General features: G+C 42.4%; 1 protein-coding gene across 1 annotated transcript in view; it reads left to right on the top strand.

Moving 5' to 3' along the window:
* Positions 1 to 17,891, top strand: part of begain (brain-enriched guanylate kinase-associated) — a 66,564-nt gene that overhangs the window by 28,259 nt on the left and 20,414 nt on the right. Inside the window, exons 4-5 of the mRNA XM_028973779.1 lie at positions 8,427 to 8,588; positions 14,983 to 15,049. Coding sequence (XP_028829612.1) covers positions 8,427 to 8,588; positions 14,983 to 15,049 — 229 coding nt within the window. The remainder of the gene's footprint in view (positions 1 to 8,426; positions 8,589 to 14,982; positions 15,050 to 17,891) is intronic.

The following is a 17,891-nucleotide window of genomic DNA, read 5'->3' as shown; positions in this document are numbered from 1 at the left end:
GTGTGGTGTTCAGAGAGCATCTGAGGTTCTCACTGATGTGGACCCCCAGGTACTTAAAGTTGCTCACCATCATAAACAGCAGCTAATGAGGCCTCTTCTTGTTCCTTTTGTCCACTATAATCTCCTTTGTCTTAACAGTGTTGAGGGGTGAGGTTGTTGTCTTCACACCATGTGACCAGGTCAACCACTGATCACAGTATGTGTGGTGATACCGATCCTGACAGACTGAGACCTGCCAGTTAAAAAGTCCAGGAGCCAATCACAGATGGTTTGAAGCACAGTGAGTGAGGTCAGTTTGTGTGGGATAACCATGTTGAAGGCGGAGCTGTAATCAACAAAGAGAACCCTGATGTAGGAGTCTTTGTTTTCCAAGTGGGAGAGGGAACATTGAAGGGCATTAGAAATGGAATTTGACGTGGACCTGTTGGGTCAGTAGGGTTCAGAGTGTCTGGGATGTAGGCTTGCTCTGGATGTAGGCCAGCACCACTCCTCAAAATACTTTCCAAAGATTGGAGTGAGTGCTGCTGGTGTGTAGTCATTCAGGCAGGTAGCTAGGCTTTTCTTAGGGAGAGGGACAATGATTGTGGTCTTGAAGCCTGTGGGAACGGTGCTCTGGCTGAGTGAGAGGTTGAAGATGGAGTTTGTTGGCACATGCTTTTTATGGGTCCATCCAGGAATGTTGTCTGGTCCTTCTGCCTTGCAGGGGTTGACCCTCCTCAATCCTTTCTGTACTTGGTCTGTTGAAACCACTGGTAGGGGGAAGGTCTTAGAGGTCTGGGAGGACTGGACAGTATGGGAGTTCTCAAAGCGGGTATAAAACTTGTTTGCTCTCATTCTCTGGGGTCCAGTGTTGTTTGGTGACAGGGTTTGATTGTTTCAGTTTCTGTCTGTAGATAGTAGGGATGGTAATTCAGCCATCTGACAAACTTGTAGACAGTCTGTACATCTCCAGCCCACGAGTTGTTAATAAATTCACACACACCTCCCATGATAGCCTTATCGGAGGCTGCTGTCCGGTCTCCTTGGTGTACAGAATGAGCCTGTAGTTGATTTTGTCTGAGAGCCAGGTCATAGTGAAAAGAAGAGTCTCTTATTTCCTGCTGTGTTGTGATCCTGGCTTGTATTTAGTCCAGCTTGTATTCCAGGAACAACATGTTTGCCATGAAGAGGTTGGGTAGCAGTGATTGGCTAGCTGGAGCTTTTAGCCTAGCATGCCTCGCATTCCTTGTGTAGCACACTTGGCTAAATTAATAACCAGTGTGGGAGAGGGTTGTGTTCGTTCACTCCTTTATTGCACAACTGCTATCACACACGAAACTCAAATGAACAGCGCGAACTCGGCATGCACGCTACTCCGGCTGCCTCTGCTCTAATTCAGCGGCCGTGTAGAGCACTCTTACACAAACTTGTTCACAAAACATACTTTTACAGACATATTTGGTACACTAACATACATGGCCTTCTGTCTAATACTGATTCAATCTCAAATCGCTCCTGTACAAAACACATTATATACAATAATTAAAACACTTTACTTTCATTTTCTAAGTACAGGTTCCATCCATTCATAATACATGGGAACATGCCTTTCACTACGCTCATCGGTTGTCCTTTTTCCTCTACACGTGTCTCTGCGACTGATTCGCTTACCTGCAATCACACACGAAACTCAAATGAACAGCGCGAACTCGGCATGCACGCTACTCCGGCTGCCTCTGCTCTAATTCAGCGGCCGTGTAGAGCACTCGTCCTACTGTTCCTTTGGTGCCGCCCTAGTGGCGGGTGTTCGGTATGACATTTGCAGAATTCAGGAATTATACATACAGTTTCGCCATGACTCTGTGCCCAAACATACAGGATATTAGGAAATACAAAAAAAAACACAATGGGGGAGGCCCAGAATGATCCCAAAGTGTCCAGATCCCTACACTTGCCATCTTCGATGTACTCTCATGGCATCAAGTTTGTTTCTATAGCCTGTCCCGTGTAAGTTAACAGAGCACAACACTTTTCCAGTGCAAAAACAATAGAGAGCACACAAAAAAACAAAAGAAAGACAGAATTTGTGAGCAGAGCAGAACGAGCAAAAACATCTGTAAACATGTCTAGTATTCAGGGCACAATGGTTCACCTTGTTGGAACTGGAGAGCCAGATGAAGCCAGAGCACAGCCGGGATCGATGTGGTCAGACGTGGACATGCACTACGGACCTGCTGAGGAGTACTCAGGTGGGGGGCCACACGACTGTGGCTGGGAGTGGAGCAGCAGGTTTGCCCAGCGACAGGTCAATCAGAACAAGGACTGCACATCTTGGCTTCCGGTCCCCACCTTTCTCTTTTCTTTCTTGAGCTGTCTCCTTGTCTATACTGGATACCTCCGGCTCTCTGTCTGCCTCTTTTTGTGTCACCTGAGCGGCTTGGAGGATGGTGCCGAGTTTTTGACATGACTGCTTGAACCACTCAGAATCATCCTCTTGCCAGCCTGCCTCCTCTTTGCTCTTGTAAAAAAGGTAACAATGTTACAGATAACAGATGATACAGATACAGATGATACAGAAAGGTCTCATCGACAACAACGATGCCTACAGGAAGGAGGTCCAGCATCTGGCCACTTGGTGCACAGACAATAATCTGCTCCTAAACACCACCAAGACCAAGGAGCTCATTGTGGACTTCAGGAGGGAGAGAAGAGACTCGCATGATCCCATCCACATCAATGGGATGGCTGTGGAGCCTGTTTCATCCTTCAAGTTCCTGGGGACCCACATCTCAGAGGACCTGTCCTTGATCATTAACACCTCCAGCCTGGTCAAGAAGGCTCACTTGCGCCTTTTCTTCTTGAGAACATTAAAGAAGAACCAGTTATCCACTACCATCCTGGTGAACTTCTACCGCTCTACAATAGAGAGCATCCTAACCAGCTGTCTCACAGTGTGGTATGGAAGCTGCACTGTTACTGAGCTTAAGGCGATGCTGCGGGTGGTGAAAACTGCCCAGCGCATCACAGGGACTCCACTTCCATCCATTGAGGACATCCAGAGGAAGCACTGTCTGTGTCGAGCTAGCAGTATTCTTAAGGACTCCTCCCACCCGCCCCACGGACTGTTTTCTCTCCTGCCTTCAAGCAGACGTTTTAGGCTACCACGGACAAGAACCAGCAGGCTTAGGAACAGCTTTTTTCCCAGAGCTGTCTCCTTGCTGAACTCCTCTGATAATCACTGTACTACCCTCAAGCCATTTGCCAGCCCTTGCCCTCTCCTGCTTGGGGGGTGTTGCAGCCCGACAAAGACACAGGCGGGGGACCCCAAACAAATGGCTGGCCTTTCACACCTCTTGCTCGGGGAACAAAGATATGGAGAACACAGAGGTGATGAGCCTCTACGCAAGACAAAAGCACAAAATGTCATGGATTTGGGCATCCCATCTTACAGAACCATACAGAATTTAACCACATAAGCACATATGGGGCTTTGACCTTTCTTGTCCATCTTACATTTTTCTGCTGGTGTTCATGGAAATCCAATTTAATGCCCATGTAATCCCAAAATAGCACTAGCATGATGTCAGGGTATTTGCTCATGCAAAAAAAAAAGTCAATGCCCATAATGCTGCCCCCACCATGATGCAGCCCTCGGCAACTGCCCGTGTTTCCCATATCAAAAACCATCACGGGGGGCAGCATTAATGCTGGAGGTGTGGGAAATGCAAACATATAAAGACCATAATCCCCCATCCCTAACAAGCATCACCTGTGGGTGACCTATGGGCTCAGCACCCAGGACCGCTTGCACTCAAAAAATGATTTGTTGGGTTAACTTAATTCAATTATGATACCTATTTCCACACATTTGAATTATGCTATTTGAAACTAAGGCAGGCAAATATGACCTTTCTATTTGGTCTATTTAGTTTCAAATAGATCATCATTTTTTTGAGTGTAGGCATAACACAAACAAGAAAAAAATATATAATTATAATTTTTAAATATATTTGAAAAGAATACCCATCTCTACTCATGGCAGAAATTACAGAATGTTTCTTTCTGTCCAGGTAAAATATGAATAGCTATATAGTGAAACTGGAAATAGGGAAGGTAGCTCTGGCACTCAATTTGCTTGTTGTTGTTCTTGCCTGTCTTATTGTCGTTGTCCCTTCATTGCTCCTGAATCCCTGTGGAAATGAAATTAAAAATAATAATCAGCAGGTTGAATGTCTGAAAGTGCAGCAGGCACCAAATACTAATTTCACCATGCTGCTGCAGGGTTCAATAAACTACTGAGCAGAGACGCCACTGGTTATTTACACACAAGCCATTACACCCGCAAGAACTGACAAAATACACAGTTGATCATGTGACTGCTGTTGTCTTGATTATATCTGGTAGCCATGAAAATACCATGAACAACTGAGTCTGTTTTCATTCTGGCAAGATGTTGTGGAAATAGGTAGGACTGGGTGATGAAGCTTATGAATAATATTTATATTGTGTTATGTTATAAATCAAACAAAAGACCTTCAAAAATGTATGATTTTATGCTATGTATACAATTGTATACAAGTGCACCATGAGCAGGAAACGTCTCAAATTCTTTTTAGTGTAAATATATATTTTATTTGAAAGTATTACGTTTGAAAAATATATTCTTGTGGCCATCAGCACCCCAGAGACAAAGATCAGTGGTCCGATCATTGATATGTAATTAACATATGAACTTATATGTGACAATTCATTTTACTAATCTCAAGAGATATCACAGATTTCTACCCTTAACAATAATTTTAAAATCTGAGAGTAGTCGGACGCCCTGATCCAGAGGGATTTACAATCAGTAGTTACAGGGACAGTGCCCCTGGAGACAGTCCCCTTAAGCTGCTACCATCCAGCATTGCCACTGCAAATGCAGTGAGGGAGTTGGGACTTCATCTGCATTGAACACAAAGCTTAATTACAGAACTTAATTAACTTTGTTTATAGATGACACATCAAAGAAAGACCAGAAAACACCACATAAAATATGTTAAACTATTTAACTGTGTACAAAAAATATGATATTTCAAGAACAAATAAAACAAACAAAAAAAACAGCAGCCTGGCTGATGTGCAAAGGATGGAACAAAAACCATGTCACTAATGTGACATTATAGACTCCTGGGGTCATGCTGATGTTTAAAAAAAAACTTGGCAATTTGGATTTGATGGCAACACCTCAATGCTTCAGAGGAAATTCAATTCTGTCTGACCACTTTCTCAGCATATAGGATTAGAAGGGTTACAGATTCAATATGTAGAAATGTTTGTCTGATTATCTAGCTTGCTCTCTGAAAAGATATAATATTATTTAAAAAATTGCTTAGCACAATCAGTATGGTCAAAATTGAACTACAGCACTCTGCTTGAAATGTAGGTAAATCACCTTTAAACAAGCAAAATCTCATCGAGATTGAAAGGTTTACCTGCTTACAGAGTTACAAAATTCTTTCTTAATACCGTAAATATGACATTGTGGTTTAGTAATTTTTCTCACAAATACAATCAAGTTTAACACGTTAGGGTAATATTCCTCCAGCTCTATGATATCTTTTTATGCTTATTTTTACATTTACATAGCAGAAAAAGTATATTATTTTCCAGCACAAGAGGTGTGCTTTTCCAGCACAAGAGGTGTTTATTCTCACTTCAGTTAACAGCGGTTCTGGCACTGGGTTCATGGATGGCATTACATAGAAATGCATTGCATGTATCATGTCTTGTACACTTTTCGGTAACGATAGCTGGGATTCTTTAAAAAACAAAAGAAATCTTATTTTGCATGGTCATTGTCTTTTCTGATTTTATTTCCCAACAGGGCTTTCCATCTTTGTCATGTAGGTGGTATTGTTTGATCTGAAGGTTTGAATGTGCTACAGAGCTTAGTCTATGGTTCTGTAAGAATTTTTTAAAGAAATAAACCAGTGCTGTTGAGGTTCATGCTACTTGCCTGTTTCTTGTTTTGTTTTGTATTTTTACTTTTGAAAATAACTAAGCAGGGTTCGGCCATTTTTTCAATCTATGTTGACTTGTTTTGATTTCAAAGATCAGAGAATTGTTTTTGTGGAAATTTGTTGCAGAATGTACTTTATTTTCAGGACAAGGGAGAATGTATTGTGTAAGATTAGCTTCACTCTTCATTCACAAAGATGACCTCAACTGGAATGAAAAAAAAAAGAGATCGGCATGCTGACTGCCCACCGATTGTCTGTGTGACTTGAAACTATCTCTCTGCTCTATTGGCAGGATCAACACAGATAGACAACTCCTTTTTGACTCAACAGGGAAAACATAGGTACCTTAGAGAGGACAGGCATCCCGTGACAACACCATACACACGCAACAGGGAGCGAAACAAAGGGAACAAAACATGAAAAAGATATATATTGGAAAAACAGCTCTCAAACAGCCACGAAATGGTTATAAACACCCAAAGCGAAGGTAAGAGAGCAAAAATGTCATCCCAAAATCCATTTAACAGCTTTCATCCCTTGTGAATTACACCACCGTGTAATCTAAATGTCATCTGCTCTAAACGATGGGCCAGTGCTATCAGATCGCCTACAAGATATCCATCTCCTTTAATTGTCCACTTTGTTATTCTGTAATTCACGCTTGTGGTCTTGAGGGACCCGTAATTGAATAAGGTGGCAATTATAGCATGTCACCTTTATTTTTGAACAAAAGTATAAGTCCATTTATCACTGGCCTACTGATGCACTGAGTGTTAGTCTGTCATGGTTTACACAGCTTGTGATTTTTCACTCATAGCATCTGTTACATTGCATTGAAAAGATAAGACTGCATTGATTCCATGCCTTGGAAATTCACTTGTTACATTGTTACAACAACTTAATGAAAAGGGTTTTATATATTTATAATATAGTGCAAACATGTAGCCCTACAAATCATAACAATCAAATTACGTACAAAATGTTATATGAGGAGGGATGACACAAAAATAACCCATGTACATGCAGAACCCTACTTCAGCAGACTAGCAGTGGGGGCACTGCTTGGGCACTAATTGGTGGTGGCCTAGCAGTTAAGGAAGTGGCACCGTAATCAGAAGGTTGCCCCTTTGAATCCCCATGCACCAAAGTGCCACTGAGGTGCCACTGAGCAAAGCACCGTCTCCACACACTGATCCCTGGGAGCCTGTCACTGCTCACCAAGGGCGATGGTTAAAAGCAGAGGACACATTTCGTGCACCATGTGCTGTGCTGCAGTGTTTCACAATGAGAATCACTTCACTTTTCACTTTCATTTTCAGAGGACATTTTCACTCTTTTGTGACCTCTTATTCTGAATTCAGAGCTGAAAATATCCTCAACATCCGTTATATGGGAATCACAATGCAAAGGAAATAAAAAGAACAGTTAATCTTATATTGCCTCAACTATTTTAAGCTGTTTATTGGATTAGGGTGAGTAACCGCATGGGGATTGTTTAAAACTATGTCATATTGATCTCTGTCAACATCTTTTGAGCCAAAATTGTCAATATCTTGTAAGCCAAATCTTTCCCCAAATGGCCTCCCACTGAACTATGCTTTTTAGTCCTTTTCTCTCCCTGACTGTTTAACAGAACTGCAGAGATGTTGTGCCCACCCACCCTGTGAAAGAGTTTTCTGCTCACGTTTCTCCCCACACTTTTCCACCCATAGATGTGGTACAATAAATTCATCAATAACCCAGTTTCAAGGGCTGCTTTTTTCAGATGCGTCAGTAATTCCAGGCAACAGCTGTGGTAGCCACCATTTAGGCAATGTGCGCAAACTCATTCGTCCTCAGTGGAAAAATCATTCTCCCACATCAATATTAACTCAACTCACAGCATCCGCTCTTCCATACCCATCTCCTCACAGCTCATGTGTGGTTTGTGCTGTTTAAAATAGCTGTAATGAGACATCAGTAAAGGCCTTGAATGAATGTGACCCGTAAGTCTGGTATATTTTTCCATGAAACAGAATATTACAATGCCACTTGTCAGGGTATTAGACAAAAGAATTAACAGTCATGTCCTGATGCTTTGGACATGTCATGAAAAAAAAGTTGCAGAATGCAACTTCAAATTATTTTGGACACAAAATATCATATTTGAGGGAAATGTGGTGGCACTATAACCACAAACTTTATGTTTTCAAGTTTCACAAATCCCTTTCCATAGGCCTTTTGCGCAGAGAACTGGATGTTCATATATCCTAGCAAACCCTTGATAGAAGGGTTGAAGGGGGTTACAACCACCACAGTGTGTTCAATTTGCAAAAAAATGATTTTCACAGTGAATATTAATTGCAATAAGCTTTATTACCTACCCATGCATTCATCTATAACTTAATGATGCAGAGTCTCTTCTGTAGCTTTTTCACACTCTGCAACTGCTGTCTGTGTTACTAGCTCACTGCAGGAGCAAAAAGAGGATCTTCGAAAGCGACTGTCCTACACCACCCAAAAGCTGGAACTGCTGGAGACAGAGTTTGACTCCACCCGCCAGTACCTGGAGACAGAGTTGCGAAGGGCCCAGGAGGAGTTGGAGAAATTTACAGACAAACTGCGCAGGTGTGGCACCACACAGGCATGATGTAGAATATTACTTGTTCTCAAAGTGGAGTTGTTTTTTAATCGTTAATGAATATGCTTGTTGATTGTTGAGTAGGGTCCTGAAAGGGTCCTTTTATGGTAATATAAGCATTTAAGTTAGACAGTGAGGATGGTTTACAACAGTCCTGAAGGCTTATTCTGAAGAGTTTCTTATCATTCACTTGTGTTAATGAGAATCTCATGAAGCGGCTCACATAATGCTACTGTTACAGAAATGTTCTTCTTACTAGGAAACATGCCATTGCCTCATTGGACCAGAGTTTTTATTCTTGTACAAGGAGTGAGCACAGCGGTACAGGATTGTGTGAAGTGGAACAGGTGGTCTGTTCCTTTTATACTGTAGATATTAGAAGGCAGTACTAAAACAGAGAGTGGAACTTTTTATCATGCGTCAGCATTTCTTCAAGGTGTTTTTGTAAACAGGTTCACTTCTCTCCATAAGAGACTTTCAGCATCACCTGTCTGCTATGATATACTCCTGAAATCTTTATGTGATTCCCAAGGGCCATGGGGCCGTCACAGCAGATGCCCATACACCTGATTATAGAGTCCTAATCCATCTGACACCAATTGGGCTTAATGGTTAAGGACTCCATAAAACCCGACAAGCAGCACCCAGATGTTGCTGCCACATTGATGTGGACCCGTACCTTATTTGTAGATTTTAGTTCTAGGCAATTGCCTCACACCCACGGGTGGTTTTGTGTTGTTCCATTTATTTTCATCTCTGCCCTCTTTTTTGTTTGTTTGTTTTGTGTTTCTTAATAAATCCCTTTTTTGTTATTATGCCTCGCTTCTGCACCTCCTTTCCCAGTGAGCTCGAGGTTGTGACAGAATGTGGCAGCCCAAACACACACAGAAGAAAAAGCTGTAAGCAGAGGAAAAGAACACCCAGACGTTGCTGCCACATTGATGTGGACCTGTACCTTTCACGATGACTGGACATGGTGAGGAAGAAGGACGCATACGCACAACGTCACGAAACATGGGTTTAATACATGGTGAACAGGACAGGAGAAACTTCACCAGATTATGACCCAATGGCGAACAGACACGAACATGGCAGCTTTATACAATCACAGGTGAAAACGACCAGGAAACATAATATCACAGGATGAACATGAAACTCCGGTCCGAACTCCAGACCCGGAGTGACCCCTGCCAGACCGGATCATGACATTACCCTCCCTCCTAGGCACGACTCCCGACGCCACCTAAAACAGTCCATGAAGGTAGGTGGGAGGAAGTCCATAAGGATGAGTGCCGGCTGTCCTGCACTGTCGGCTTCAGGCCCGGGCTAAAGCACGGCCCATCTGTGGCGGACCGTGATCCTGTCCGCCGTCCTCAGACGCTCCGGTCAGTCTCCGGCATGCCCCGCTGGGCAGTCCGTCGCTCTCCTCATCTCGGTTATCGCTGGGAGCACCTGAACTGTGCGACAGGTCTCCTCGACCCCATGGTAGCTTTCATAGGCCATCAAGGTCCGGACGCATAAATTCTTCGCTACTTCCCACATCTGGAAACGCCAGGGGAAACATGGACAGCATGATCGATCTTCTCGACCCCACGGTAGCTTTCGTAGGCCGCCGAGAGTCTGTCATGCCTGGGGAAAAACTAAAATATTGCATGGACCTTGGCAGGAAACTGCTGATTACCGGAGTGCATAGCTGGAATGGCAGCTTCGGAAGAAGTCGGCTGCGTCCTGAAGTGGTCGGGTCATTCTGTCACGATGCCTGGACATGGCAATGAAGAAGAACGCATAAGCATGAAGTCATGAAAAAGGGGTTTAAAAGGGGCAAACAGGTCAAGGGAAATATCACCAGACAATGACCAGACAGTGAACAGACAGGAACAAGGTATCTTTATACAATAGTACACAGGTGAAACATAATAACGCAGGACGAACATGAAATTCCGTTCCTAACTTGGGACTCGGAGTGGCCCTTACCTTATTTGTAGTTTTCAGTTCCTGGCAATTGCCACACGCCTTCGGGTTGTTTTGTGTTGTTCTGTTTATGTTCTTTTTGGCCCTCGTGCCAGTTTTGTGCTTCTTAAAAAAATCCCTTTTTTTGTTATTATGCCTCACTATATTCCATTTTTATGCATCGTTATTATGCCTCGTTAAATGTGATAAAGAAATATATTTGAATATAATGGAATAAAATGTGTAAAGGACAACAATAAATGAATAGCTGGTTAAATGGATATAAATGGATATAAATGAATAAGGGATAACATAAAATGAAATTCTCTACAAAAATACTATTTATGTTTATTACAGTGAATTCTCCAAAAGAGCCTAATCTTTGTCTCCATAACTGTCTAATAATATCAAATATTATCCATATTTTTGTTATACATTTATAAAATAATCATAGCGTACTTACAGTGACACGATAGATAAAATGCAGTTTGGTGTAAAGTAGTAGAAAACATGAATGCATTGGCTCAATTAAAAAGGCCTGGAATCAATGGCACAGAAGTCAGAGGTTTAAAACTTTGAGGACTCATCCACAGAGTAGAACTATTCAATTATCATGGTACTGTGAGTTTGGTCATATGGCCATATGCATATAGTTTTCCTAGAATCTGAATCGAAAGACAGAATTTGCATATTCTTTTCACCCCTCGTCAAATGTGATCTACTCTCACTGCTCACTGCTTCATAGTTTTTACAGAAATAGATGAAAAGAAACTGCCTCAACAATTCAACACTCCACAAATTAATCAGCACCAGCCCAATAAGCAACATACAAAAAGCTTTTAATATTTTTTGTAGTACTTACAGTTTGTTAACACTGCATCAAGCATTAAGGGGTGATACTAGCCTAGTGGGTAACACACTCGCCAGAAGACCCAGGTTCAAATCCCACTTACTACCATTGTGTCCCTGAGCAAGACACTTAACCCTAAGTTGCTCCAGAGGGACTGTCCCTGTAACTACTGGTTGTAAGTTGCTCTGGATAAGGGCGTTTGATAAATGCTGTAAATGTGAATGATGATTAGTCCAAATAGTTTAACAGTTGTAGTGGTCTACACCTAATACAAAATGCTGAATTGAAAAGGATGTGCAATGACCTGACCTATGCGAAATGCTGCAGGGCCACAAAGGCCTCAGCAAAATGCACAGACATAAAAAATGTGAAGGATTATTAACCTGAGGTCAGAATGTTGGACGGATGCAAGGAAAATAGATGTCTAATGTGCATCTGAAAAAATTGACATCAGAATAGTGGAACTGTGGTGTGGGATATACCTAAACAGCCTAGAGATTAGAAATCCATGGTGCCACATTAGCTCTTAAATCTTTTCCCATTGGGAAAACATAACATATATTACATATTATATTCCAAACTTTGGAATTAATTTGCAATAATGAAAACAAACCTCATCAAGTGATAAATGAACATATTCAAATAGGGGGGGGGGGTGGAGACAGTGAAGGTGTGTGCTGTGATCATCTGTGAGTATCTTCAAATGTTCAGTTAAAATGTAAGAAGCATGAGAGCTCAAAGCTCTCTCTCTTTACTCCCAATCCACAACCATTGCTACAATGGTGTCAGAAGTGGGATGGGGTGAATTAAATGGAGTGGATCTGGTACAAGCTTGCCTCTGAAAAGCATGTTCCCATCCACAGCAAGTTGTAATGGATGTCAGCACTGAGGTTTGCGATGCCTAGCAGAGAAGAACAGCAAAGCTGGGGTAGATCAATGCTGCTACATTGAATGGTAGTCAGAGACCTGTGGTAGTAGTGTAGTGGGTAAGACACTTGCCTATAAACCACTTGCCTATAAACATGACATATGACCCAGGTTCATATCTCATGTACTACCATCGTGTCCCTGAGCAAGATACTTATTAAATTTTTAACTTGCATATTATAGTTCAGCAAGGTTTACAGCCAGGAAATCTGATTCAGAAATTAAGAACATTTTAAATCTGTATATAGTGATGATCTCTGTGCTCACTCAAAACTGTTAGAACTTTCCGCAAGAGGGGGTGTTCTCCCAGGGCACCAAACTACTGCAACTCACGCTATTATGAGTGGGTAGACTCCTTGTAATCTCTCTGCTGCAGCTGATCCAAATTGCTGCTGTTTGTTTTGTCTCTGGTAATCAGAAATCACTCCACCAGCTTCCTGTAAAATACAGTATAAAATTCAAAATTGCATTTTAATTGGACCTTCTTTGAAAAGACACTACCTTGTCTTTGAATTGTGCTATATAAATACATTTCAATTAGATTTTTATCCAGGAGCTGTCAGAAGGTGCCATTATGGGTGTCACGATTGGGTGCAGCTGGAGATGCACCTGGCACCAATCTGCATGACAGCAGGGCACTATTGGATAATAAATCTTGTTTCCCAGTATGTCCCGTTTCTGCGCTACATTCCCCCGTCAGCTCTCGGACGTGATAGAATCTCACAGCCCAAACCTTAAGCGCAGAGTGAAGAGGCAGAGGAGAACCACAAGGAAGAACTCAACCAGTCATGGTGAGTTCGGGTGCCAGCGAGGAGCACTGGAAGATCAACCATGGGGTTGGGGAGATGTGCCAGGCGACCCCCAAGTACCGGTTGAGCGGTTTCTTCCCTGTGATACAGGGGTTGAGCCCCACGGTGTCGGACGCAGCACTGGCTGGCGCTGAGAGAGTCATGCCTCCCATGATCCTGGCTGCACCTTCTGAGGAGGTCCCGGAGAGCCCAGAGAGGGAGGCAGAAGACCCTCTCTTTTGTCTGTCTCTGTGTGTGTGTACACCTGTCTTGTGTCCGTATGTCGCCCCCACTTCCACTCTTTGTGTCCACCAGATGGCGATCAAGCAGCAGAGCAGAACCCCGGCCCTCCGGTAGCCGGGCAGGCCATGCATGGTCCTGGGTCCACCTCCCGAGGAGCGGAGCGCCACAGAGCACCCTGGGAGGCATGAAGATCCAGCTGGGACAGGCAGGAAGAGGGCCTGCTTGCCCCAATGGACTCAGAAAGGGTTGAGCAGATGGTCTGGTGAAGCCCCCACACTAGCACTGGGGACATGCAGTGGTAGGGGCTGCATGTGCCCAGAAGGCACCACCCTGGGGTGCAGTAAACGGTCTCGGAGGGTCTGGGACCGCCTCCCTTCATGGTGCAGGGAGGGGAGCTGGTCGCACTGCCAGCAGGGATGTGCAGCGAGAGGGGCTTCACGTCACCAGAAGGGACCACCCAGGTGTGCAGTAAACTGTCAACAGAGGGTCCGGGACCGCCTCCCGGCGTGGGGCAGGGAGTGAGGCAGGAAGCATCACAGGGGATGTGCGGAGACAGGGCCTGCACGTGTGCAAGTTGGAGGGACCGATGCAGGACGACATCTGGGAGCCAGCCAGAGGGTCCGGGTCCTCTGGTGGGAGGACACAGCAGGGCAGGAGATCTGTGCCGCCGTCCACCCCACCTCCTCCACTGATGTTGCTGCTTGGGCTCAGAGGACGTAGCCTGTGGAGGGGGGCTCTGTCACGATTGGGTGCAGCTGTCAGAAATCTGCATGACAGCTGGGCGGTTGTGAAGTGATTGTCGCATGTGATACACAGCAGCACAGTGCACACAGTGAAATTTGTCCTCTGCATTTAACTCATCACCCTGAGTGAGCAGTGGGCAGCCATGACAGGTGCCCGGGGAGCAGTGTGTGGGGACGGTGCTTTGCTCAGTGGCACCTCAGTGGCACCTTGGTGGATCGGGATTCGAACCGCTTCCTAAACCGCTAGGCCACCACTGCCACTAAAGAACTTCTGAACAGCCATTCAGGGCTTTGACATTTTATGTTGACCGTACAACTTGTGTGTACAGTTGTTTTCAATCCTGGCAATCTCCACACGCCTGTGGGTTAGTTTATGTTTTCCCCTTTTGTTTCCCCTGTTTGGCCCTCGTGCCATTTTTCCTTTATTGTATAATAAATCTTGTCTCCCAGTATATCCAATTTCTGAGCTTCATTCCCCCGTCAGCTTGCGGACGTGACAATGGGTAAAGGAGTGGCCATCAAATGTTGACTTTAAGGGTTTAGACAACAGGGATCGGGGTTGGGTTGGAGATGCTAAATGCTTGCGTGCTTGTGAAATTTTTACAGTCATTACAGACATTTCATTAAGACCCCAGGGGTCTATGGTAACGTTTTGGATTTTGAATGGTCTCTAACCATACTGCAAGTGTTTGTCTAATTAAGGAATTCTTTAACTAAACGCTCAGCAGGTTTAGAACTAATGGCCTTATATCCAGTTATTTTAAATAGACAATGTACTTGCCATAAATCTGTAGCAAATTAGTCTTTTATCACTGCCTTTGATGATTTTTGGACATTTGCAAACAACATGTCATTTCCTTTTTTTGTGTCCTCTCTGCAGAATCCAAAGCAGCTATGCAGCACTACAGAGGATCAACCAGGACCTGGAGGAGAAAATCCAGCGCACGGTGAGGCAGCTGATTAGAACTGAAATCGGGTGGAGCAGTCAGCTACAACAAAACCTGCTCACTGGCCTCACCTCTGGCTCAGGATGTTTCTCAGCCCAACACAGACATTAAGCCATTGAGTAGGCCCTCAAGGAGCAAATCTAATTTTAGGAAATATGGGAATTCTATCAACATTTCTCCCTCTCCCATGAATGAAATTAAACATCTGTTGGTAGCACAGGAAGATGATGATTTGAGGCAGGTTTTACTACGCTTATCAGAGCTTTAGGTTGCTAACTTTGTTTACATAAATGTTGAACAGAGGTAGAAATTGTAAAATCCAGAGAGCAAATATACAGTATACATGAAATCTGAATACAGTATATATGAAATCTGATTGAAGTACTGAAAGATACATTAATATTAAAAATATATATATAGTATACCAATATCCTCAGTGGGTATCTTCATTGTGAATATAGTAAATGACTAAGTACAAATTGAGGAAGTATAAATTGTCATGCAATTTTCAGCTGCTTTGACTCATTTGCTTCTCTTGCTTTGCCACCAAAATGTAATTGACCCCCTGGTGCCACATAATTTAACAGGAGGAGAGACTATAGACATGGTGCTATAGACATCACTGCATCATAAAATCTTTGATCATGTGCATGTTGGGTCCTCTGTGTGATGAAAGCATCAGACCTTCACACTACACAGACCAAGAGAGAGAGCACAAAGGCAGTCATTAGGTTCATTGCTTCATGTTTCATCTGTTTGTATGTGCAAGAATCTAAATAATTAATTGTACTTCCAAAACAACCAAACCCTACATTGACCCTTACGAGCCTACAAATAACAAAAGAGCACACGAACCTGGGCTTCAAGCTTTTTTCAATATTATATTCTGCAACCAGAGAAGCTGTGTTTGGAAATAGCACACTGAGTGAAGTTAAATAGCTAGACACATATTAATTAGTTAATACTGATATGGGTTGTTTCCAGCTTGTTAAGCATTTAATAATAAAAGTATCTAAAGTATCTAGAAGTATCTAAATATAAGCAAGTATAGGTGTTTCAAGTTGGGACACCACATTGCCCCTTTTTTAATGGAAATCATCATGCTAGCATGATTGTGCTTTAGAAGGGTTAAATTGAGCATTTATTTAAAATCGAGCACTTTGAACTAATTTGTACATTAGGGTCCATGGTTTACAACAATCACTGCTAATATATTAGTATGTATGGCCATGACTATGCATTATTAATATGAGCATTACAGTATACATTGTTTTGTTACTGCGGGGATTTGGTTAGATAAGTATAGTTATCATGCTTTATCACTATATAATCCTATTACAGTCTTACAGTCACAGACATTGTTTGAGGTCACATCTATCCGGATTGCAAAGCCCACATTCTGTCTGCAGAAAGTCTTGTCTCATTCTAGTGAGATCTGCAAGCCAAGGACAATGACCTCCTTGGAGAAACTTCAGAAAAATGTCTGCCCTTATATAAGATTCTTATACATAGAATACCCTAGTGGAGTACACAATAAATCCATATTTATTCATTTTGTGGTGAGATGTGAAACTCTTAAGGAGAAGTTTGAAGCGTAAAATATTTGTATTTGGGCCTCAAGAGATGTTCTCATACTTCAATGATCAGACTCAGTTTTAATCAGATACCTGCACTTACCAGCATCCACTTCACACTGGGATTTCTTTTAAGTGTGGCATCCAACACACAAAAATTTAATGAGAGCCAGAAGGTAAAAAAAGATAGGAGGGTAAGAAAAAAACTTGTGGGTTTAAAGAAAAAAATGTGATAAAAATTGAAAGAGCAAAAAGGAGAGTGAAAGAAATTCAGATAATTGGTGTATCTTCAGAGCAAGATCTCTTCTTTCCTTTCTCAAGGGTTAATTGGAGCTCTGCTAGATTGGTCCTCTGGGATGTTCACCTTGCACTACATCTTAATGCTCATGATTGAGATGAATGCTTTATTAAAAGCAGAGAAAATATAACTACAGAGTAAAGGTAGAAAATTCAATCATTTTCCTGTAATACACACTGTCATTGTTTGATCAGAGATAAAAATTCAATTAAAAATGTCATTACATGTGTGATGCTACTTTGCAGGAATTATGACAGATTGTACTCTTTTTCTCTTCAGATTGCTGCTAGTTTAAGCCTTGTGATTGCCAGAGGTCAGTCATTATTACAGCAGAGCTCAATGGAGCACTATAACAGTTCTGAGTAAATAGTTCTATATAATGCATTGAAATAGAATGCATAGAAAAAATATACTGAATCCCTTAAACTTATTCCATGTCTTCTTCCTTTGCAAGCTCACTCTAGTATGCTGCATCACATAAAAAGAACAAGAGACAGTTAGGATGAGAAGATGTTTGGAGTATTTTAGAATCAGAATCAAAATTACCTGGCTTTATTGCCAGGTATGTTTACACATATGAGGAATTTGTTTTAGTGACAGAACTATACAGTGCAACAAAAAGACAGTGACAAGACAAGTACTGGTAGTAAAATTTGCACTTAATGCCAACAGAGAAGAGAAAGAATATAGGATTACTTTTAAGCAGAAAAGAAAGTTCATTATGAAAGATCAGATTTGATTTAAACAATTGTAATCACATGCAGAGACATGCAAAATTTTGAACAGATGACGAATTGGGGCAGAAACTTCATATTACATTATTATTACATGGATGAAGGATGGAAATGCATGAATTTACAGGACAGGGTTTACTGGTGAAATGTAGGACAAGGACAAAATACAACAATACATGGAAGAAGGACAAAGTACAACAAAACAAGGAAGAAGGACGCATACTCACAACGTCATG

Source organism: Denticeps clupeoides, chromosome 1 (genome assembly GCF_900700375.1).
Source record: "Denticeps clupeoides chromosome 1, fDenClu1.1, whole genome shotgun sequence".
NCBI classification, from domain to species: Eukaryota; Metazoa; Chordata; class Actinopteri; order Clupeiformes; family Denticipitidae; genus Denticeps; species Denticeps clupeoides.
Note: the sequence above shows the minus strand (reverse complement) of the source record. Positions and strands in the feature narration are given on the sequence as shown.